We start from the raw sequence: 22,959 nt of genomic DNA, 5'->3' as shown, positions 1-22,959 counted from the left end.
ATAGGGCATCGGCCTGCGGATTGAAGGGTCCCGGGTTCAATTCCTGGTCAGGGCACAGGCCTGGGTTGTGGGCTCCATCCCCAGTAGGGGGTGTGTAGGAAGCAGCCAAACCATGATTCTCTCTCATCATTGCTGTTTCTCTCCCTCTCCCTCTGAAATCAATAAAATAGCCTATATAATAAAAGGCTAATATGCAAATTGACTGAATGGCGGAACGACCGGTCGCTGTGATGCGCACTGACCACCAGGGGGCAGATGCTCAATGCAGGAGCTGCCCCTGGTGGTCAGTGCGCTCCCACAGGGGGAGCACTGCTGAGCCAGGAGTCGGGCAGCGCTAAGGGGCGGGCATAAGCCGTCATGGAACATCCCCCGAGGGCTCCCAGGCTCTGCGAGGGTGTGGGCCAGGCTGAGGGGCCCTCCCCCCCCCCCCCGAGTGCATGAATTCCGTGCACGGGCCTCTAGTGTGGATATAGTTTAACCATCCCAGGAAGGGCATTCTTCCCACGAGTGTCCCAAGGCCGCAGAGGGAGGGGTGGGGGGAGGAGGGGGACACGCCAGTGCCCCGGGCACCTTCACGTAGTGGTCCTTGGAGCCGGTCACCACCAGGTCGTGCTGGCTGGCCGTCTGGGTGACCGTCAGGCACATCACGGGCCCGATGTGGCCGGTCAGCTTGCCGATGGGCTGGAACCTGTGGGAGGGCCCGGGAGGGGCAGGGGGGTCAGGGGGACCTGGGCTGGGATGGGGTGGGCCCGGGAGGCATGCACCCGGCCAGGGGCCTCCCCTCCCTCCGGAGCTGCCCATTCCCGGGGGTCTCCGAGATCCAGCTGGCCTTGTGCGGGGGTCACCCCAAGCTGAAGCTGTGCGCCCTCCCTAGGCCATGCCCAGCCTGCCCCCCCACATCTCCCCAGGCCCCCCCGGACCTGCTGAGCTCCCAGATGCGGACGGCGTTGCCCGAGGCGGCATACAGCATGGTGCCCGAGGGGCTGAGCGCGATCTGGTTGATCTGGTGCTCGCCCTGCGCACTGGTGAGGGCGCGCGTGGAGGTGGCTGCGCAGGCGTCCCCCGAGATCACCTGACCCGAGGACCTGCCCGGGAGGGAGGGAGGGAAGGGAGGTGAGGTCAGAGATGAAACCGGTCCGTCCGCACCGGCCAGCAGACCCATCTCACCTCCCTCCCAGCAGGCCCGTAAGCCACTGCCTCCGGGAAGCCCTCCCTGATTGACGGACGGGAGCCGCCGCTTCCCCCGAGACCCACGAAGAGCTCAGCTCCACTCCACCTCGGCGGACGACAGGCCCTCAGACCAGGCTGTCCTGAGTAGGGCCCCCGGGTGGCCGGCACCCCCTGCCCCCCCCTCCCCAGGTAGGGGCACCTACGTGAGGGTGCGGATGCACTTGGCCGAGTCCCGGATGTCCCACACCTTGATGTAGGAGGTGGACACGGAGAAGACCAGCCCCGAGTGGCTGCAGTACTTGATGGAGACCACGTTGTTGGGGTGGCCCTTCAGGGCGGCGATCTCCTGCCCCGTGACCAGGTTCCACATCTTGCAGCTGCGATCTGGGGTGAGGTGGGGGGAGAGCGGGGAGGGGCAGGCGTCAGCGCCAGGGCCAGCGAATCCCAGGCCGGGGCTGGGCGCCAGGTCCCTGGGGTGGGGACGACTCAGAGAGAAGGGGGCCCGGGCGTCAGGCAGGCCCCCGACACCGTCCGTGCCTGCTGCCCTGACTGCTAAGAGCTGGCCGCATCATTATTATTATTTTTAAGAACTTTTATTTATTTTCTCAAAGAATTCTTTTAAATTCATTTTTATGGGTTTCAGAGAGGAAGGGAAAGGGAGAGAGAGAGAAACCTTAATGATGAGAGAATCATGGATCGGCTGCCTCCTGCCTGCACACCCCCTACTGGGGATCGAGCCTGCAACCCAGGCATGTGCCCTCGACCGGAATCGAACCCGGGACCCTGTGGTCCACAGGCCGGCGCTCTGCCCACTGACCCACACCGGCTGGGGCGACACCCACCTTTGGAGCCGGTGAAGAGCAGCTCGTCCGTGGCGTCCAGGCAGAGGATGGGCTTGGTGTGGCCCTCGGCCATGGAGACGCACTGCAGCGGGGCCGTCCGCCCGCCCTTCGCTGCTCCGACCGGAGTGATGATCCCCCTTCGGACAGAGGGAGAGAGGACGCCGTCAGTCAGCCGGGGACCCCGCGCCCGGCCGAGGGGGGGACAGGGTGGAGCAGGGAGCTGGGCCTGACCGAGGGGGCTCCAGAGCCGCCAGCCCCGCCAGCAGCCTGAGCCGGGAAGAGGGTGCGCGGGCAGGGGGAGGGGGGTTCGCGGGGGGGGGGCTGCCTTCCGTGGCCCGGCCCCGAGTCTCGTCCCTGTCTAGGCGCAGCCCTGCCCTCGGCCAGTTGCCACCCACGCCTGCCTGACCGCATCCTGAGACATAAAAGCGCCAGGCCCACCGGCCGGAGTGGCTCGGGGATTGAGCCTCGACCTATGACCAGGAGGTCACGTTTGGATTCCCGGTCGGGGCACAGGCCCGGGTTGTGGGCTCGATCCCCAGCGTGGGGCGTGCAGGAGGCGGCTGGTCCATGATGCTCTCTCATCATGGATGTTTCTATCTCCCTCTCCCTTCCTCTCTGAATCAATGGAAATAGATTTAAAAACAAACGCCAGCTGGGCAGGCGGAGACCAGGGGCCGGAGGGGCTCCTGCAACCCCCCGACTCCCCCAGGCTGCCTCCGGGGACCAAGGGAGGCAGGGTGGCCGCCCCGCACCCCGTCCCAGCATCTCCCTCCGCCCAGGCCTGTCTCCCACGCAGGGGGACTCGCGCAGGCGCACACCCCACCCACGGCCCCGGGACCAGCACGGCCGGACCTGTGAGGGTCGCTGACAAAGGGCTCAACCCTTCAGGGACCTGAGCTCAGCTCTGGCTGGGGGGAGGGGTGGGGGAGGGGATGGTCTGGGCCCCCTCGAACCCTCCTCCAGCCCCTGCAGGCTCGGGATGGAGAATTTATTTCTCAACGAGGGACCTGGGCGCGAGGCCCCGCCAGCTTGCGTGTGGGTCTGAAAACATGTCCTCGCTCTTCCCCAAAGAGAACGCCGTGCGGACCGACGGGCGCGGTGGCCGAGGGCGGGACGAAAGGATCCAGGTCCCTCCCGCAGGCTGCTCATGGCCCCAGGGGCGCAGGCAGCCCAGCCCCGAGGGCGCGGTCAGACAAGGGTCCCACAAGGGTCCGACAAGCCCAGTGCCGGTCAAGGGCGCGCACAACAGCCTCCCACGTGTCCTGGCTCCCGCTTCTCCCCTCGCCGGGGCCCAGCTGTGGCCGGGAAGGACCGGAGGGCTGTGGGCAGCAGGCGAAAGGGCTAACCCTGCTCGCGAGGAGCTGGTAGCATCCTGGGGGGGATGCCTGGGCCCCGGGTGGGAGGGACGACAGGAAGGCCAACACCCAGGGTGTGGCCACGGCGGGCGGTTAGCGGAGGGCTTGGCGGAAGAGCTCTCAGCTCAGCTCAGGGCCCCGGGGGCCTGGGACGCGCTCTGTGTGGGGGGTGCTGTGAGGGCCCCCAGCCCCCCGGCACTCCTGGTCCTTGTGCCAGGAGACGGGGGTGGGGGCAGAGCTGGGGTCTAAGTGTGCGGCACCGACGCAGGCGGAGCGACCCACGGACTTTCCGAGCACGGCATCCACACCGCCCTGCCCGCCCCCCAGGCCCCATGCTCCCCACACCCCTGCCCAGGTGACGGGAGCAGAAGACAGGCCGTGACAAGCCAAGCGACCGCACGCCCCTCCCCGCGCGAGCCCCCAGCTCCAGCCGGTCGGTCAGGGGGGCAGTCAGAGGCCAGGCAGCCGCCAGGAGAGGAGGAAACAGGGGCGGGAAGGGGCCTGGAGAGGAGGGGTGCATGCTGAGGACAGGGGTGCAGGCGGGAGGGACAGAGAGAGAGAGAGAGAGAGAGAGAGAGGGCTGGGAGGGGTGCGCGGCCGTCTGTGTACCTCAGGACCTCGGACATAGAGGAGTCGCTGTCATCAGACCTGGGAGGGCAGAAAGTTAGCCGGATTAGGGGGGGCGGGGCGGGCACACACAGGGCGCAGAGCAGCAGGTCAGGGGCAGTTATTCTCGGCGAGGGGAGTGGAGAGAGGCAGAGGGGGGAGGCGCTGGGGGACAGCAGGGTGGGGGAGGGGGGCGGGCTGGCCTGGGCGCTGGGGAGGCCCGCAGCTGACAGGGTAGGATGGGGGCCCCCCCCCAGGACGACGCGGGATCGCCGGCCCCACACTCTGGGGAGACTGCTCCTGGGCTGTTGTCTGCTCCATCCACAAGCTGGGGGCCCCCGCCCCCCCGCAATGCTGGGGCCTGCCTGCTCCTCCCACCCGGGAGGGGACTGCCTGAGCTGGCTGTGCACCTCACATGAGCCCCAGGACCCGGACCCCCCGACGGGATTGAGGTCTGGATGACCCCTGGATGGACTGGGGTCTGGACGACCCCCGGGCGGGACTCAGGTCTGGATGACCCCTGGATGGACTGAGGTCTGGATGACCCCTGGATGGACTGGGGTCTGGACGATCCCCAGACGGGACTCAGGTCTGGACGACCCCTGGATGGACTGGGGTCTGGACGATCCCCAGACGGGACTCAGGTCTGGATGACCCCTGGATGGACTGGGGTCTGGATGACCCACAGGCTGGGATGGCGAGAGACTGTGAAGGCGGGCGGGAGGGGGCACTTGGTTGGGGGCACCACGTTGGGAGGGGACCCTGGTTGGCGGGGGCCAGGGCGGGGCCAGCAGGGAGTGTGAAGAGGAGCGCATAGAGCACAGGCCCCCCGCCCCTGGGCAGAGCCCCCGTTAGGGACATGGGCAGCTGGGTCCCAGCCCCAGGCCCTCGGCTGGCTGTGCGCTTCCTAGGCGGACGCCCGGGGCCTGCCTGAACCTCGTCCCTCTCCTGGGAGGCGGGCAGGTCGTGCTCAGGGCTGAGCTGTGGCTCAGGGGAAACCTCGGGGTGAAAGCAGGTGCTACATGGGACGGCTGTCACCCCCCATCACACCAGCAGGGGGCGCACCGTGGGGTGAGCCGACCCGGCCACGGGAAGGTGACAGGGGACAGTGCGCAGGGCCCGTCTGAGCGTTTGGGGTGCGGAGGGGGCTGGCGAGGCGGCAGGAAGGGGCTTCCGAGAATCCAGGCACCAGCCACGGAGGATTCGGGGTTGTCTGGGGGCCTTTGGGGGCCTGAGCGCCCCGTCCGTCCCTGCTAGCTCGCTCCCGAGGTCCCAGCTCCCTCAGGGAACAGACGGGTCCCCGGTCAAGACGGAAAAGACAGAGATGCCAGGAGTGGGGCCGGAACAGAATGTCTGGAGACTGCCCAGTTGTGCCAACCCTGCCCACACCCACGCCCACGCCCACGCCCACGGCCACGGCCAGTCCGCGGGCTCCCTCCCCTCGAAGAGCCCGCCCAGCGCCGGCTCTTACTTGTCCAGCGCGGAGCCCTGGCTCTGATTGCTGGTCAGACGCGAGAAGACGTTGCGATCGTTGCGTGGCCGCGTGGGCGGGGACGAGGGGGGCGTGAATCCCACGTCTGTGGACCTGCCCAGCGGGGACAGAGAGCGGCATGTCAGTGTCGGAGCCATTCTGACTCCGTCCGACCTCAGACACACATGTGGCTGGTGGTTCCCGGTGGTTACAGCATCGACCTAGGAACCAGGAGGTCGCGGTCCGATTCCCGGTCGGGGCACAGGCCCGGGCTGCGGGCTCCATCCCCAGTGTGGGGCGTGCAGGAGGCAGCCGGTCATTGATTCTTTCTCATCATGGATGTTTCTCTCTCGCTCTCTCCCTCTCCCGTCCTCTCTGAAATCAATAAAAATCTATTAAAAGTAAAAGAAGGGGCTGAAGGACATTTGGGCAACGATGAAGCCACCAGCACGGAGCACACACCCACCAGCGATTTTAGCTGCGGGCTTGGCCCCGGTTCTAGGTGCCGATGGAGGTTGTGCGTCCGGAGCCCACGCAGGACGGGGCGGGGGAGGGACCCTGGGGGCGGATGGGTGACGGCGGGGACTGGCCCGGACTAGAACGCGCCTGAAAGGATCCGTAGCGTGGACGCTGCCGCCACTCACGCCGCCCAGGCCCCGATGGGCAGCCACGCTGGTGCCCAGCCCGGGACCCGCTCTCACCTGACGGGCTGCCCGCGGTCGTACGACTTCCTCCGGGTCAGAGGGGACGTGTCGGTGGCTCGGGACTGCCGGGGGCTGGAGGAGGGAGGCCAGTGAGTCCGGGAGAGCCCGGCGGGCCGGCCCCTGCCCACCCCCCGCTGCCCGCCCGCCCCGCCGCCCGCCTTACAAGGTGCTGCCTCTGGTGGGCAGGCTGACGGTGCGCGAGACCTTGTCGCGGGGGTAGGGGTCGCGCACGGAGAAGCCCACCCCGTCCTCCATGATCTCCACCAGCGAGGCCAGGGACTTGGTGATGTTCTTGGTGGAGCTGTCCAGCGGGGGCCCCAGGCACTCGGCCGACGCCGCCTTTATCTGGGCCGACAGCTTGGGCTCGCCCTGGAAGGGAAGCGCCCACAGGGGTGACCGGGGAGTCCCGGGGGGGGGGGGTGGACGGTGGGGCCTGGGCCGGAGGCAGAGCAACCCGGGAGGTGGACGCACCAGCCATCACCCTGAGCCCGTCTCTCAGGGCTTCTGGCCAATGCAAGGCAACAGACATGGATTGTCTGCCCTTATGTGGACTGTGTACCCCAAACGTGTACCCCAAGCTGTGCACAAGTCTCTCTTAAGAAAGACTGTTCGTGCCCGGCCGGCGTGGCTCAGTGGCTGAGCGTCGACCTAGGAAGGTCAGGGTTCAATTCCCGCTCAGGGCACAGGCCCGGGTTGTGAGCTCCATCCCCAGTGTGGGGCGTGCAGGAGGCAGCCGATCCATGATTCTCTCTCATCTTGGATGTTTCTCTCTCTCTCTCTCCCTCTCCCTTCCTCTCTCTCTAAAAATCAATTTAAAAAAAATCCCTTTTCTTGGTTCAAGCCTACCTGTGACCGCCCCCTCCCGTCCTAGGCTAGACCCGTCCCCACTGGAAGCAACACGGGGTCGGGCTTGGGGGGCGAGGGTAGAGGGGCCTCGCCGGCCTCCCGAGGGGGCTCACCTTGAACTTGAAGTCGTCGTGGCTGCTGGAGCCTTTCATGGTGAACGACTGGGAGAAGCTAAGGGAGAAGCAGGGGGAGTTCAGGACCCCGAGAGCCTGTGTGCGCCCTGGTGCTTGGGGAGCCCCCCTCCGGCTGGGCCCCGGACCCCGTGGCTCCCCCACTCCCAGGTCCGTGCTGAGCTGGGACTCACCTGCCCTCGGAGAACTCCGACACCTCCTCATCGGTGCTGGCGTAGCCGTTCTCTTGGGGGGGGAGTGGTGGAGAGGGGGGGTCAGATGGGTTTGGGCAGAGTTCTGGGGAAGCCAGGGTCCCCGGGTTGGAGCCCTGGGGCCCGGGCCGCCCCCCCGGCCCCCCGCATACCTTGCTGCACGTTGTAGATGAGGGCCTGCAGCTCGGGGTGCGCCTCCGCCTTCTCCCGCAGGGCGTCCAGGAGCAGGTGGTTCTGGGAGGAGCCCGCGAGGTCGGTCTGCCTCAGCCGCCCCTCCAGCAGCCGGATCTGGGCCTCCTTCTGGGCCACCTGCAGCCCCTGTGGACGGGGAGCGGGCCTGGGTGACCCTCCCCGGCCTGGGACCAGGGGCACCCCCGCCCCTGCCCTCACACCACCGGCTCCCACCCAGGGAGACACCCTGGAGGGCCCCCCATAACTCCCAGACGTCGCCTGTGCCTGGCTCAGACCTGGGGTGCACGGCTGTGCCCCCTGACTTTCCCCACACAGGACCTCAGAGTGTGACTGTCTTTCATGAATCATTAGGTTAAATGGGGCCTTTTGGGGGCTCCATCCCCAGTGGGGGGCGTGCAGGAGGCAGCCGGTCCAGGCTTCTCTCTCAGCACGGATGTTTCTCTCTCTCCCTCCCTCTCTGACATCAATAAAAATATATTTAAAAGAAGAAGAAGAAGAGGGACGGGTGAGGAGTCGGGGGTGGGGTGGGGGGGCAGGCTCCCCCTGTCCAGAGCTGGCCTGCATGCTCCCCACGGGGTGCCTGTCCCCGAAGGCCACAGCCCGGGACCCTGCTGTCCCAGCATAAACCCTGCTGGGGGGAATGCGGCCCGCCCGCCCGTCCGTCCGCCCGTCCGTCCGTCCATCCGCGCTGCCCCACCCAGCACACGCGCACACACACTTGCCCTCCGCCTCCAGCGGACTCAAGCCCAGCCCTGCTCCGGAAGGGCCTGGGCGGGTGTGTAGGGTCCCCTTTACGGGAGGCCCCGCTGCGAGCCAGGCACGGGGCCAAGCCGCTCGCGGGCGTCATCTCGTTAAAGCGCCGAACCAGCCACAGCCTCGGTCCGTCTGTCGTCAGCCCGTTCCCTGGGCTGGAACCGGGACTGGGCGTGTTGCGGCGGCGGCCTGCTCGAGCCTGTGAGTGACGGGCGTGGCTCCGAGCAGCCAGGCTGGGGGGGGTGGGGAGGGGGGCGGGGGGGGGTCCCGTCCAGGAGGCGCGCGGCCGCCCACCTGGCCGATGGCCCACCTTGTCGATGGACGCCTTGAGGAAGTTGTCCAGCAGGAGGCGGGCTTCGGCCAGGGAGCAGGAGCTGATGACCACCGACGTGTCCGTGGAGTCCAGCTCCTCCTGGGGCCGGAGGCGGAGGGCCCGGGTCAGCAGGGCTGCGCCCCCCCCGCCCCCCACTCCCTGCATCCCGCACCCCCACCCCACCCCGCCCGCCGCCCCCCGCACCTTGGTCTCCTCCAGCTGCACGATGGTGGCCTGGCAGTCGGAGATGCTGTCGTTGATGTAGTCAATGTTGGCCGCCAGCGCCTCCATCTCCTCTGCCAGCTCCTGCAGCCCCTTCTCCTCGGGGCTCTCCGCCTGCAGCCGCTCTCGCTTCTGCCGCAGCGCCTCCTGCAGGAGGAACAGCTCCTCCCTTTTCTGGGGGGTCGGGGGGGGGAGGGTCGGGGAAGGCCTCAGGGTGCTGTCCAGCCCTGCCCACAGCTGCCCCCCTCCGCTCCCCCCCACCCCGTAGCCTCATGGGGACCCCCAGCACTTCTGCATTCGAGAGCTACCATGAGGATCAGGGGACGGGGGACGAGAAAGGTCGGAAGAGCCTGCCTGAGCCATCAAAAGTGACAGCGGACAGCCTGGCCGGTGTGGCTCAGTGGTTGAGCATCCACCTATGAACCAGGAGCTCAGGGTTCGATTCCCGGTCAGGGCACAGGCCCGGGTTGTGGGCTGGATCCCCAGTGTGGGGCGTGCAAGAGGCAGCCGATCCATGATTCTCTCTCATCATGGATGTTTCTAACTCTCTCTCACTTCCCCTTCCTCTCTGAACTCAATAAAAAATATATATATATATTTTAAAGTGACAGGAGATGGCAGAGGGTTGCAGGTGGGAGAGAGGGGTGCAGAGAGAGGGAGGTGTGCAGAGGGAGGGAGGGGTGCAGAGGTAGGAGGGGTGCAGGCAGGAGGGAGAGGTGCAGAGGTAGGAGGGGTGCAGGCGGGAGGGAGAGGCGCAGAGGTAGGAGGGGTGCAGGCGGGAGGGAGGGGTGCCGGGAGGGACAGCGCCCACCTTGATGAGCCGCTCCATGTCGGCCTCCAGGTTGACGAGGGTCATCCTCTGCATGACGATGTCGATGACCCTGCGCTCCAGCGACTGCCACTTGAGCCGCGCGGCCTTGCTGAAGCTCTGGCCGGCGCCCTTCTTCTGGAACTTCTTCCTGGAGACAGGCCAGCGGGTTGGGTGGGCCCACGCCGGGAGCTGACAGCCACGGGGCGCCACGGGGATGGGGTGGGGGTGGGGGGCCCTGCTTCCCTGGGCTCGCCTCTCCCGGGCCCTCCCCGCCCCCACCTGGCAGGCCGGGTGCCGTGGACAGCGGACGCGGGGTGGTCCCCCACGAAGTGGTTGATCTTCCGGTTCCACTGGCGCACGATGGTGGACACGGAGCGGGCCCCCGACTCGGCCTCCGACGAGGTGGTGCTGGCGGACACCTCGGCGCCCGAGTCCAGCATGGGCGGCTTCGGCACCACGCGCCCCGCCACCCGCTCGGACATGGGCTTGGCCAGGCGCCTCAGCGCAGACACCTGGGGGCCACGGAAGGAGGGTCCCAGTGAGCGGGGGACACGGAGCCCCGAAAATGCCCAGGTCGGGGGAGGGGCAGGGAGGGAGCATCTAGGGGCCCCTCCGCCCGGGCCTGGGCTTGGGACTGAGCCAGGGGCCTCTGCTTGTTGTGAAATGAACACAGAAGAGACTTGTTTTGTTTTGTTTTTAAAGGTGGGACCAGAGCCTGCAGCCGGCCCTCCGGCCTCCGCCAGGTCGGGCCTGTGTCCGCCGGGAAGGAGGGAGCCGGGGCCCAGGCTCCCAGCTCGGGCGGAATCCGAAGGGGGCGGCCTGGGGGGGAGGCACGTCCCTCACCTCCTGGGTCTTCCTCCTCAGCACCAGTTCCTGCTGTCGCTTCTGGGACTCCAGAGCTCGGATCTGAAACTGCGGGTGCGAGACGGGGGTCCCCACTCAGGGCTGGTGGGCAGAGGCCTGGCGGCTCAGAGGGGAAGGCCTGGGCAGATCAAAGGGGCCTAGGAGCTGGCCCCTGTCCCCAAGGGGCTACTCCCCGGCCTCTGGTCCCCACCCTGAGCCAGGAGGCCCGGGGCCGGGGGCTCTGCTTGCTGGTGACCTCGGGCAAGTCCTGCCCCTCCCTGGGTTCCGGTCTGTCCCACCGAACAAAAAGGCAGGGCTGGACACACCGCTGGAGAGTGACGGCGGGGCAGAACCTCAACGAGGCCCCGCCCATTGCCACGCCCCCGCTCCAGGCCCCGCCCACTTCCCCACCCCAGCTCTGCCAGCCCCGCCCCTCCAGCTCCCCACTCCCACCCCCCAAGCCTGCAGGGCCCCGGACCCTGGGGGGTGGGAGGGTGGGGAGGGCGCCCTCACCTCCTGTCGCCGCTGCTCCTTCTTGAGCTGCGCGATCTCCCGGTTCCTCTTGGTCTCCACCAGGCGCCGCCGCTGCTGTTCCTCCCGCATCTGCTTCATCAGGGCCACCTGGCCGGGCAGAGGGGGCACCGGGAGCGGGCTAAGCAGGTGTCCACTCGCTGCAGGGACTGAAGACGCTGGGCCGGGGGTGGGGGGGGGACGGGGCAGCCTCCCAGGTAGCCCCTGAGGTCCGCCCCCCCCCCCCCCGCAGGGGCTGAGCCAGCCCAGCCATGTCCAACCCTGGCCCCGCTGCTCAGGGCCCCTGGTCCCCGTCCCCCAAAGCCACCGTCCTGGGTCCGCTATTCTAGGACCCGATGTGGACGGAGCACTCTCTCTCTGTCCCGACAGCTGGGCTGCTGACCGGGGTGGGGGGTGAGTGGGGGGATGTGGGTGGAGGGGGTCAGGGTTAGGGACAGCCCCAGGACCAGGTCAGCGTGCAGGAGGCGAGGGAACGGCAATGGCTGCTCACCGCGGTGGGTGGGCCCTGAGGTGACACCCCGCCCCCCCGCCGGCCGGGCCCCACCTGCCCGGGCCCCACCTTGGCCTTCTTCATCTCCGCCACCTCGGCCTGCAGCTTCTTCAGCTCCCGCTCGTAACGCGACTGGTTCTTGAGCAGCCGCGCGTGCTCCTTCTGGGCGGCCTGCAGCTTCTGCAGGTCCCGGTGCATCTCCCGCAGCCGCCTCTCGTAGTCCGCCTTGATCTTGTTGGCTTTCTCCTCCGTGTAGCACTCCATGGTGCCTGCGGGCGGCCCCAGAGAGAGGCGGCCTCAGGGTCCGTCCCCACCCGCCTGCCTGGCCTTGGGGAGGCCACGCCCCACTCTGCACCGGTGGGAGGGGCTTAAAAAGCAGGAGGGGGCGGGGCCTGCGGAGCTGGGGCGGGGCCTTGAAGCAGGAGGGGCGGGGCCTGCGGAGCTGGGGCTGTGGTTGGGACCCAGGGAGCAGGAGGGGCGGGATCGGCAGAGCTGGGGCGGGGCCTTGAAGCAGGAGGGGCGGGGACTGCAGGGCTGGGTCTGTGGGCGGGATCCAGGGAGCTGGAGAGGCGTGGTCGGCAGAGATGGGGCGGGGGAGTGGGCGGGGCCTCGGGCTGTCGCCGTGGGCGGGGCCTGTGGAGATGGGGCTGTGGGCGGGACCCGGCGAGCAGGAGGGGCGGGGTCGCAGAGATGGGGAGGGGCGTAGGGCGGGGCCTTGAAGGAGGAGGGGCGGGGTCTGCAGGGCTGGGCGGGGTATGGGGCGGGACCCGGGGAGCAGGAGAGGCATGGTCAGCAGAGATGGGGCGGGGAGTGGGCGGGGCCGCGGCTGTGGGCGGGGCCTCACTGAGGTTCTGCAGCACGCGGTCGCGCTCCAGCTGCGTGTCGCGGATCTTGTTCTGCAGCAGAATCAGCTTCTCCTCGTACTGGTGCTTGAGCGTCTGCAGCCGCCGCTGGCTGTTCTCCAGCTCGTCGATCAGCTTCTGCTTGATCTCGATCTCGCACGTCAGGTCGGCCAGATCGGCCTGGAAGTTCACCTCTGCGGGCAGAGACCGGCCTGACCCAGGGCGCCAGGGTGGGCGCCGGGGCCCCGGGGCGAGGAGCGGGCAGGGGGCTGAGGGGGCCCCCAGCCCAGGCGCACGCCACGCACCCTTCGCCTCGGGGTCCGAGTCGGAGTCCACCAGGCTCTCCTCGCTGCCCGAGTCCTCGTCCTCGTCCTCGTCCTCGCGCCCCTCCTCCTCCTCGCAGCCACTCTCATCCGGATCTTCCTCCTCCTGCGCGCGCACCAGGCGCCATTAGGGGGGTATAGGGGGGGGGCGGGCGGTCCCTCCCCCACAAGCTGGGCCCGGCCTCAGGGAGGGGCACCCAGAAGCAGAGGCTGGTCCAGGCATCCCCGCAGGTGGGAAACGGGGGTGAGGCCCTAGTCGGGGCCCCTTGTGCCCACCTCCGTCCTGGAAGGGGGCTTCCCATCCCCCCAGCAGCCTGGGATGAGGGAGGGGACTGAGGGATGGCGATCACCATGGCAACCCAGCAGCGAGAGCAGGAGGCGGACCAAGCGCGGTCCCTGTTCCCGCGGTGCACAAGGAGGGGCTGGGGCCCCACCCGGGGGAGTGGGGTGAGTGTGCGAGGGGAGGGGCGGGGAGGGGCGGGGAGGGGCGGGGCGGGGCGGGGAGGGGCGGGGCGGGCTCACCTCCTCCACCTCGTTGTCCTCATTCTCATCCGTCTCCTCGCTGTTTTCCTGTTGGAGCCTCACCCTCTTTTTGAAGGCTTCCTTCTCCGGGCTGCCGGGGGGAGAAGGGCAGGCGGGTTAGGGGGCTGGACTTGGCTGAGCACGTGGCGGGGGTGGGGGGTGTGTGTGGGGGTTGAGTGGGGTTAGGGGGTGGGCAGGTCTGGTCCGGAGCTCACAGGACAGGACCGGGTTCCTGCTCTGCAGAGTGCGGCCGCCCTTCTCGTCCGTGTCCCCCCCCCCCCCCCGCCTCCCACCCCCGCCCCCCACCCCCGCCCACAGTCACCGGGACTGGCCGCCTCCCTCTCCCAGGCGGACAAGAGCAATCGGTGGCTGTGCCCCAAAGGCGGGCCTTCTGCTCAGAGGCCCCAGGTGACCCCGGACGGCGACCCCGGGGGGGGGGACACCCCGCGAGACCCCGGGGCGCTCACTCGCCTCTTCCTCCGCTGCCGGACCTCCTTCTTCTTGAGCCGCTCCAGGTCCTGCTTGGCCCTGCGGATCACCTCCGAGGCCTCCTCCATGGCGCTGGCCGGGCTGCCCCCCAGCCCCGGGGCGGCCGGCGAAGCCCCCAGGGAGTAGGGGCCGCGCGCCGAGGCCCGGGAGAGGCTGCGACGCAGGGACTCGTTCATGGCCTCGCTCTCCAGCAGCTTGGTCCTGCGGGAGGGGGTGGGGGGTAGGGGTGAGGGGGCCGCCCCCGCCTGGCCAAGGCCCCCAGGGGGTCCCAGGGGTGCCGGGCTCACTCACCGCAGCTCCTCAATCTCCCGGATGTAGGTCTGGATCAGAGCACCGATGGCCTCGTTGCCATCACCTGGGGGAATAAGTAACAAAAGCACCTTCAAGCCCGGCCGGCGTGGCTCAGTGGTGAGCGTCGAGCTACGACCCAGGAGGTCAGGGTTCGATTCCTGGTCAGGGCACACGCCCGGGTTGCAGGCTCGATCCCCAGGGCGGGGCGTGCAGGAGGCAGCCGATCCATGCTTCTCTCTCATCACTGACATTTCTCTCTCTCTCTCTTCCTCTCTGAAATCAATAAAAATATATATTTTTTAAAAAAGCTAAAATTGAGTGGAAAAAGATGCATGAATGAACCGATCTGTGAGCTCCTGGGCTGGCCCAGCCCGCCCGTCTGTCTCCTGGCCAGGGGCGGAGAGGGAGCCCTAGCCCCGGTGCACCCAGCCGGCCCGGGCACCCACTCACCGGCCTTGGCCAGCAGCAGGTTGGCCTCCTGGCTCATGAGGTGGGTGACGCGGCTGTTGATGGCGTCGATGGCGTCCTGCATGGCCTTCACCCGCAGGCGCAGGGCGCCGTTCTCCTTCTGCAGCATGGCGTTCTCCCGGAACAGGTCGCTGTAGCCCTCGCTGCCGTCCTCCCCAATCACCCTCTTGCCCTGGGGGGGGGGGGGCGGGTGGGGGATGGGGGGAGTCAGAGCCCCAGGGAGCGGGGGCCCAGGGTCCCTAGAACACACTTCCTGTCTCCCACGCTCAGAAGCCATACACGGTCGGTTCCCATAGCAACAGAAAAGCCCCAAGTCTGTGACCGGCTGTTCCAGGCGTCCCCTCAAGGTCACCTCGACCTTCCCTTCCACAGCCCACCTTCCTGTCTCCATAGACTCTAACCCAAGGGTCCAACCCGAGGGGACCTGGGCAGCTGGTGTGAGTGAGGAGGTCCATCTGGGTGTTAGACAATAGGGAGTGGGGGGGGATTGGGGCCAACAGAGTCCTTCTAGCCAACGTGGTGCCCTGCGTTGTGACATCTTCAACTATGTCAACCCAAACCCACTTGTGTGCCGGAACCAGGCCCAGGACCACTAACCGGGGACTTCCGCCTTAGTCACAGGGAACGGGGTACGTCCCCCAGGACACACGCTCACATCCCACAATGCCTGCTCCTCTTGCTTCTGCCGACAGCTCACTCGTGCTTCAAACTCCATGGAAAAGGACTCCTCCTCCATGAAGCCCTCCCTGACCACCTGAGGAAGTAGGGCCAACTCTCTCCTCTGCCTGCCCCGACCCCACCCTGCACACTGGGCGACTCGTGCGGTCCTACCCACTATCCTGATTCTCATTCCGGGCCTAGGAGCCTCAGCTGGTCAGGACAGCGGACGCGAGTCTGGGCGTCATGAGACCCGCGCCACACAGGCCGCGGGCATGAGCTCACCGCCTTGTACTCCATGAGCTCCATCTGCAGCCGCGCGATCTCGGCCCGCAGCGCGCTGATCTGCTGGCTGGTCTTGTCCTGGTTCACCACCACCTTGTTCTTGATGTTCCGGGCCCGGTTGGCGTATTTGAGGGTGTTGAGTGTCTCCATGAAGTCCCGGTCGGAGGGGCTCACGCAGGCGATCATGATGGTCTGGCTGGGGGTGCAGGAAGCGGGGGTGAGGGTCCCAGGGCCCAGCCGGCTCCTCAGGAGCACATCTCAGAGCAGAGCTCCCGCCCCCCCCCCACCTCCCCATTTCCTGAGGACTGGGCTTCACGGGGCAGAACCTGGGTGGTGGGGACCCGGACCCCCCACAGAGCAGGTGGCGGGCAGACTGTGAGAGGCCAGCGCCAGAGAGATGGCCCTGCATCTCTTTACCATTTTCCATCTATTACCCCGGCTGAGCTCTATCACCTTTTTATTTTATTTTTAAAAAAATGTATCTTTATTGATTTCAGAGAGGAAGGGAGAGGGAGCGATAGAAACATCCGTGATGAGAGAGAATTATGGACTGGCTGCCTCCTGCATGCCCCCAGCTGGGGATCGAGCCCACAACCCGGGCCTGTGCCCCGACCGGGAATCGAACCCTGACCTCCTGGTTCACAGGTCGACGTTCAACCACTGAGCCACACCGGCGGGCTGTCACTTCCTTTAGGGACTACCCCTCCCTGGGTGCAGAAGAGTCCCACCCTATTGGCCCGAGGTCAGGGGGCATCTCAGCCCAGAGCAGGGGGTCTCCTTGTCCCCGGGGGCCTTCACCCTCAAACCCTCCCACCCTGACCCCCAGGAAGCCCCGCCTCCCCGCCTGGTACCTGTTGCCCCCCAGCGAGTCCTGCAGGAGCCGCGTGAGCTTGGAGTCCCTGTAGGGCACGTGCACCACCTTCTTGCTCTGGTCCCCCAGGGCGCTGATCACGTTGCCCAAGGCCAACTGCGAAGGCAGACCCGGCGCTGGAGGGGGCCCAGGGGGGGACCGCCTGGACCCCGGGCCACCTGCACCGCCCCCCGACCCCCCCGAACCCCGCCGCCCATCTGCCCGGCGCCTACCAGGCCGCAGTTGATGGAGATGCCCTCCTTCGCCCGCTCGCCCGTGGCCCCCGTCCGCTTCAGCCGCTCGGAGCCCGCCAGGTCCACGAAGTGAAACTTGGCCGTGAGGGTCTCGTACTCCCTGGGGGGCGCCGTGCCCTCAGGAAGCCCGGTCACCCCCTCGTGCACCTGCAGAGGCGGGAGGCGGCCGCTGACTCGGGGTCCCGCGTGGGCGTGGCTCCTGCCTCCTCCGCCCTCCGAGCTGCCGCCCCCCACCCCCTCCCCCCGGGGCCCGGGGGTCCTCACCGGGTCGGGCTGGACGCAGACGCGCATCTGGCACAGGTGGATGGTGAAGATGGCGTGGGAGCGGGAGCTCTGCACGTTCATCTGGGTGCTGGCCGTGGTGCGCGACAGGGCGCCCTGCCTCAGGCACTGGATCAGCTGGGAAGGAGGCGGCGGTCAGGTCCCCCCCCCCCGCATGGCCACCCCGCCTGGCCCGACCCCTGATCCCTGACCCCGGGGCACGCCCACCTCCTCCTGGGAGCTGATGAGGCGGGACGTGACGCCCGTGGTGTAGATGCCGCCGTTGGCGTCCTCATGGATCTTGATGTTGGACCGGCGGTGGCGGGCGTCAGGGTCCCGGGTGGCGTCGAAGAGGTCCAGGATCTCCTCGTTGTAGAGCTAAGCAAGGAGGAGGCGGACAGTGGCTGGGCTCACATCTATAGACCAGCTCCATTCTGCAGATGGGGAAACTGAGGGCCTGGGAGGTTCCCGGGCCGAGCCTGTCCCTCAAGTTCTGGGTTCTACGGCCTTTGACCTGGACAGGGGTGGGGGCCTCGGGGCCCTCCCGCGGCTGCTCCCCCTGGGAACCAGGCTTTGGCAGGCCCGGCAGGAGGCCGGGAACCAGCGCCAAGGGGACTCGGGTTCTAGGTCCAGATACAGACACGATCAGGATCTGGGCAAGTCCTGTGATGTCGCTGCCTGGGAAGGATGGGGTGGGGTGTGGTCCCCGATTTGGGGGGGAAGCAGAGCTCAGTGGGGGTGGTCCCTAAGGGGCCTGGTGGTGATGACGTCACAGCGGGGCAGGGACACGCCTGTGTGCCTGACACGCAGGAGCGAACATGGCCAGCCGTGTGGGGAGACCGTCACGGGAGGGGGCCTGGCCGGGAGCGGTCACCCCACTTCAGAGGGCCTGGGCCTCGGACATCCCTGCATTTGGAATTGCTGGCAGGGCAATGTCATCCTGCTGCTGGCCCAGGACGCGGCGGGGGGGGGGGGTGGGGGGGTGTGGCTGGGGAGGGGAAAGGGAGCAGAATCCTGCAGGGGGAGGGGCGGCTGCAGGCCTCACACATCCGAGGGGTTGGTGGCCTTAAAGGACAGAAATACCCACGGGAAGGGGGAGAGGAAACGGAAGGGGGACTGGGTGCCACGGTGTCTGTCCGTCTGTGTGTCCGTCGGGACAGACAGGGCACCATTTAACCCCTCACGGTTCACCCTGGACCTGGGGTTTTGCAGGAGCCGCGAGTGAGGCAGGCGCCTTCCGGAGCCTTTCCTTCCGGGGGTCAGAGGAGACTCAGAGGGTCAGGAAGGACCTCAGCCAGAATGGACAGGGCCCGGGGCCGGGGAGGCCGAAGGAGGGGCGAGAGCCATGGTCCTCAAGCCCCACCGGACGCAGGAAATCCCTTCGCGTGTCCCACCCCGCGGCCTTCCAGCATCTCGCTTGGATGCTCCCAGCAGCAGGGAGCTCATCCCCTGAAGATGCCTGTGTGGCTCCCGCAGCTCATTCCTCTGCCCCGGAGGAGAGCCCAGCTCCCGTGCACATCTTGTGGCCCCCGTGTCCCCCGCCTGCCCGCCCCGCGAGGCCGCAGTACCTCCAGGAACTGGGCGCTGACTTTGAACTCGGGCCCGGCCACGCCCTGCTCCTGCGCCCGCCGCTTGCGCTCGGCGATGCCCCCAAAGAGGTGCGCGATGGCCCTGGGGATGATGCCCTGCTCCTCCTCCGTCGCCGCCGTGTCGAAGCCGGTGCCCATGGTGTACGTCTTCCCGGCCCCCGTCTGCATGGCAAAGACGCAAGGAGGGGTGAGCCGGCACCCCAACTCCCCCGCCCGCACCCCGTGGCAGTCCCTCCGGCTGAGAGCCCGCCCCTCTGCGGCATCCTGGGACGACTCGCGCTCCTGGTCCTGGCTCGTTCTGGGTTCCACAGACCCAGCTGCCTGGAGGCGGAGCTCTTGCCCGTCGCCGGACGGTGAGGCTGGCGTGGCCGTGGTGGGCTCACCTGCCCGTAGGCCAGCACCGTGGCATTGTAGCCCTCGAAGCAGCCCTCGATGAGCCTGCGCACGCAGGTGGCGTACACGTGCTCCTGCCAGGCGTCCAGGTCAAAGACAAAGTCGTAGGTGAAGGCCTTGTCCTTCCCCAGGAGCACCTGGGGCTCCCCCGGGGTGACGGAGGTGCAGATGTGACAGCCCTCAATCTTCTCCTTGGGCAGCTGCGGCCGGATCCTGCCGGGAGCGGGAGCCCCGGTCAGCCCTCCGCCCGGTCTCCCCACTGCACTTCCACTCCCCAGCCCCCCCAGCGCCCCCCAGCACCCCCCAGAACCCCCAGCTGGAGGAGAAGGGAGGGAGTTTAGGTGCACTCCTTCCCCCTCCGCCATCGCTCCCCCAGGCAGAGGACAGAGGCAGCTTCTGTAAAAGTGCAATAATAAATCCGGCCGGCGGGGCTCGGTGGCTGAGCGTCGACCTAGGAACCAGGAGGTCAGGGTTCGGTTCCTGGTCAGGGCACAGGCCCGGGTTGCGGCCTCCATCCCCAGTGTGGGGTGTGCAGGAGGCAGCCGATCCATGATTCTCCCTCCTCATGGATGTTTCTCTCTCCCTCTCCCTTCCTCTCTGACATCAATACAAATATATTTTAAAATAATAATAATTAATAATAATAACAGCAATAACATGGACACCACCCGGCGCCGCAGCTGCTAACACCGACGTGGACTCTGTCAGAAGCATCTCAGGTCGGTGAATCCTCCCGTCAGCCCGGCCTGACAGGCGAGACTGGGGCGGAGGGGTTTTCATGACTGGGCCCAGGCTGAGCAATGGAACATGACAGCCCGCCCCCCCCCCCGCCCCAGTCTGGGCTGACATGAGCATGCACTCCTGCCTCCAGGGGAGCCCCCGGCAAAGCAGGGAGTGGGGTGGGGACGGAGGGACAGGCCTGGCCGCTCCCGGGGCTCCGTTCTGGAGGAGACCAGAGCCTCGCCGAGGCCTGGGGGGCCGGAGCGCCTCCAGCTCAGACGCCCCCTCCCCGAGGCTGGGCCTGGCGGACATTCTGGGGAAGCAGCTCTGGTTTCTCTCCCAGCATCCCTCCCCCCCCCCCTTACAGCATTGAGCAAGGCCAAGTTCGCTGAGGAGGGCGGGGACCTGTAGCAGGAACCCCAGACCAGCCACAGGGGGGCCCCACAGCCCAGATCCCGGTGGGGGGCCAGGAGGGTTCCCTTGCAAAAAGGAAGAAAAGTGTCATCAGTTTGAGGGGGGCGCTAGGTATGGACGGGGCTACCTCCATCCCTCAGCTGCTTCCCCCCTCCTCCAAGCAGCCGTTGCCATGACGACGTCGCCATGGCAACCAGATGTGAGTCAGTGAGCATGTGCGGAGGGACTGGCAGAAAGCACCTCCCAAAATGCCTCAAGCGAAAGGGGGTGGGGTGGGCGCGAATGCCCGGGGCTCCCCCCCCCCCCCCCCCCCCGCACAAGCCAGCCCCTGGCTGCCAGCTGGGCCCTCACAACGAGCTGCTTGTCAGGCTCCGCTCCCTAAGCCAACATTTACCCGGAGAAGAAGAGAGAGAGAGGTCCGAGCCAGCACCCACCCGGGGCCGGGGGCGCCGGCCACCACCACCGAGCCAGGGCCTCCCGCCCTCCTGCTCCTGCCCCGGGCTGGCCCTGGCCCTGAGCTGTCTGGGAGCTGCAGGCCTGAGCTCACCTGAGCCCACCTGAGCCTGAACCCCGCTCCGCGCTGTGAGGGCCGGGGAGGGCCTGGCAGGTGCTCCGGGCCCAGAGCTCCCACAGACGGTGCTCGTGTCAGCCCGGACTGGGGGGCGGGGGCTGTCATGTTCCATTGCTCAGCCTGGGCCCAGTCATGGAAGCCCCTCTGCCCCAGTCTCGCCTGGGGTCATATATATATAAAACATTTTATTGACTTCAGAGAGGAAGGGAGAGACAGAGAGAGACAGAAACATCAATGATGAAAGGGAATCATTGGCTGGCTGCCTCCTGCACGCCCCCTGCTGGGGACTGAGCCGGAAACCCGGGCCTGTGCCCTTGACCGGAATTGAACCCGGGACCCTTGAGTCCGCAGGCTGAAGCTAACTGGCTAAGGCTATATATATATATATATATATATATATATATAGATAGATAGATAGATAGATTTCAGAGAGGAAGAGCGAGAGAGATGGAAACACCAATGATGAGAATCATGGGATGGCTGCCTCCTGCACGTCCCACGCTGGGGACCGAACCTGCAACCCGGGCACGTGCCCTGACGGGGAATCGAACCCTGACCTCCTGGTTCCTAGGTGGACGCTCAACCACTGAGCCACCCGGCCGTGTGTCTGCAAATCTTAAGTGACGCCGCTTTACTGTGTGGCCAAGGGCAGGGCTCAGCGTGCGGAGGGGAACGGGGTGCCGTGGCCTCGGAGCCACAGCGACCTGTGCAGGCCGTGGTGCCAGGTACAGGCACCGGGCAGGCCCTGAGCTCTGGGCCTCGGGACCGAACGCTCACCGCCCACGGCGCCCACGGCGCCCAGGTGCACGGGGTCAGGCCTGGGCAGCTTTGCCGGTTGGACCAGCTCCCGCAGACGCCCGGCCGGCCCCGTGGGCCGCTTTCGATGGGATTTCTGGATCCAATTCAAACACCATTTAATTACCCCAGGCAGATGGCCATGCTGGCGATTGGAGGAAATCGAATCAGGGTCCCTCGAGGCCGGGGTGGTGGGGCGCAGGGGGTGGGCAGAGGGACGGCTGCTGCCCTGCCCATCAGAGCCCATCAGAGCCCATCAGAGCCCGTGGGGAGGCGAACAGTCCTTCACCAGCAGCCCCGAGGCCACGGGGACCCCGCCTGCCGGGAACAGGAGAGCCGGCCCGCAGAGGACGACGAGGGGGCGCCAGGATGTTAGGGCTCGGGAGTTGCGGGTCCCCTTAGCATTCACCCCGGGACCCTCGGTGGGCCCAGCCACCTCCTGTGGGGTCCTCTGTGGTCAGAGAGGCCCCACACCGGCCCATTCTCAGCACCAGGGGGCTTTGTGGGGCACAGGAGGGTGAGGGTGGTGCCCAGAGAAAGGGGCGCGGCCGGGAGGCTGCGGCCACGGCCACGTGTGTCACTAGTTCCCCGAGCAGCTGACCAGGATGCGGGAGAGCGCGGTGCCAGGAGTGGGACGCAGAGGAGTGACTGGAGACGGGGGCGGAAGAGAAGGGAGATTCTCTTAAGTAAGTGATGCTCTGAGCGAGGGGTTTCTCAGCCCGTTCTCCAGGGAGCATGGGCACCAGTTCCGCGGGGGTCCCACGGCAGCCACAGGCCGAGGATCCAATTCAAACACCGTTTAATCACCGAGGAGTGTGGGCCAGATCCAGGGCCGGGGTGACGAGGGGGAGCACCATTTAAGGTGCATGAAAAACGCAGTGGCTGAGCTTCGACCAATGAACCAGGAGGTCAGGGTTCGATTCCCGGTCGGGGCACAGGCCCGGGTTGTGGGCTCGACCCCCAGTGGGTGGCGTGCAGGAGGCAGCCGGTCCATGGCTCTCTCTCATCATGGATGTCTCTCTCTCTCTGTCCCTCTCCCTTCCTCTCTGAGATCAATAAAACCACATATTTGAAGAAAACCTCCATCCTCAAGGTAAATTACAATTTAACCCAATGTGTGCGAAAGTCCCATTGGCTCACTGCGGCCCGCGGGTCTGCTCCCGGCCTTTGTCAGGAACGTTTTGGGGACCGAACGCCCATCTTCGTGCAAGGACTTCGGGGTTCTGCCCCTCGGGCATCTTCCCCGAGCCCCACGCCTCCCCTCCGGGGCCTCCATCCTGCAGGGAGGCCGCCTGACCCCTGCTCAGCGAGGCCCGGAACCTCCCAGAACAGAGCGAGGTCTATTCCCCGCTTGGCAGGGGCCGCCCAGCACGGCGGGAGCGGGGAGAAAGGGCCGGAGCTTTTCAGAGGCAGGACTTGGCACGGGCGGGCGGGCGGGCGGGCGGGCATGGGCACCGGCACCGGCTTCCCCAGCTCGCAGCTGAGCCGGAGCTGGGCGCTGAGCGTGTGACTGGCAGATCCCTCCCCCACCGAGAAGTGAGCCTGAGCCGCGTGGACCAGACCGCACGCAGGGCCCACCCCCAGCTCGGAGCCGAAGAAAAGCTGAGCTCAGCGGTTCCTCAGACCTCGGGGAGCCAGGCGGACAGGACGGGAGGGGAGGACAGAGGAGAGAGGGAGGACAAGGGACAGAGGCGGGAGGAGGCGGCCGGGGACGCGCAGACACTGCCAAGGAGAAAAGGGTGCCCCGGACCCCCACCAGGCTCC

The 22,959-nt window shown here is 67.2% G+C and overlaps 1 protein-coding gene across 1 annotated transcript in view; it reads right to left on the bottom strand.

Annotated features, from left to right (window-relative positions):
- KIF21B (kinesin family member 21B) overlaps nt 1–22,959 on the bottom strand; it is a gene marked incomplete at its 5' end in the record, with an annotated part of 33,345 nt that overhangs the window by 3,421 nt on the left and 6,965 nt on the right. The window contains 31 exons of the mRNA XM_081114506.1: nt 571–688; nt 921–1,085; nt 1,374–1,554; nt 2,013–2,149; nt 3,977–4,015; nt 5,445–5,558; nt 6,146–6,220; nt 6,312–6,517; nt 7,108–7,165; nt 7,299–7,350; nt 7,469–7,634; nt 8,572–8,673; nt 8,779–8,970; nt 9,608–9,755; nt 9,887–10,119; nt 10,451–10,519; nt 10,964–11,071; nt 11,541–11,740; nt 12,316–12,507; nt 12,619–12,742; nt 13,159–13,249; nt 13,630–13,848; nt 13,939–14,002; nt 14,389–14,578; nt 15,349–15,544; nt 16,200–16,315; nt 16,432–16,599; nt 16,717–16,851; nt 16,942–17,091; nt 18,282–18,464; nt 18,686–18,908. Coding sequence (XP_080970632.1) covers nt 571–688; nt 921–1,085; nt 1,374–1,554; nt 2,013–2,149; nt 3,977–4,015; nt 5,445–5,558; nt 6,146–6,220; nt 6,312–6,517; nt 7,108–7,165; nt 7,299–7,350; nt 7,469–7,634; nt 8,572–8,673; nt 8,779–8,970; nt 9,608–9,755; nt 9,887–10,119; nt 10,451–10,519; nt 10,964–11,071; nt 11,541–11,740; nt 12,316–12,507; nt 12,619–12,742; nt 13,159–13,249; nt 13,630–13,848; nt 13,939–14,002; nt 14,389–14,578; nt 15,349–15,544; nt 16,200–16,315; nt 16,432–16,599; nt 16,717–16,851; nt 16,942–17,091; nt 18,282–18,464; nt 18,686–18,908 — 4,414 coding nt within the window. The remainder of the gene's footprint in view (nt 1–570; nt 689–920; nt 1,086–1,373; nt 1,555–2,012; nt 2,150–3,976; nt 4,016–5,444; nt 5,559–6,145; nt 6,221–6,311; nt 6,518–7,107; nt 7,166–7,298; nt 7,351–7,468; nt 7,635–8,571; nt 8,674–8,778; nt 8,971–9,607; nt 9,756–9,886; nt 10,120–10,450; nt 10,520–10,963; nt 11,072–11,540; nt 11,741–12,315; nt 12,508–12,618; nt 12,743–13,158; nt 13,250–13,629; nt 13,849–13,938; nt 14,003–14,388; nt 14,579–15,348; nt 15,545–16,199; nt 16,316–16,431; nt 16,600–16,716; nt 16,852–16,941; nt 17,092–18,281; nt 18,465–18,685; nt 18,909–22,959) is intronic.

This window comes from Myotis nattereri, assembly GCF_964212035.1.
Source record: "Myotis nattereri genome assembly, chromosome: 20".
In the NCBI taxonomy this organism is placed as follows: Eukaryota; Metazoa; Chordata; class Mammalia; order Chiroptera; family Vespertilionidae; genus Myotis; species Myotis nattereri.
This window is presented reverse-complemented; position numbering and strand designations above follow the sequence as displayed.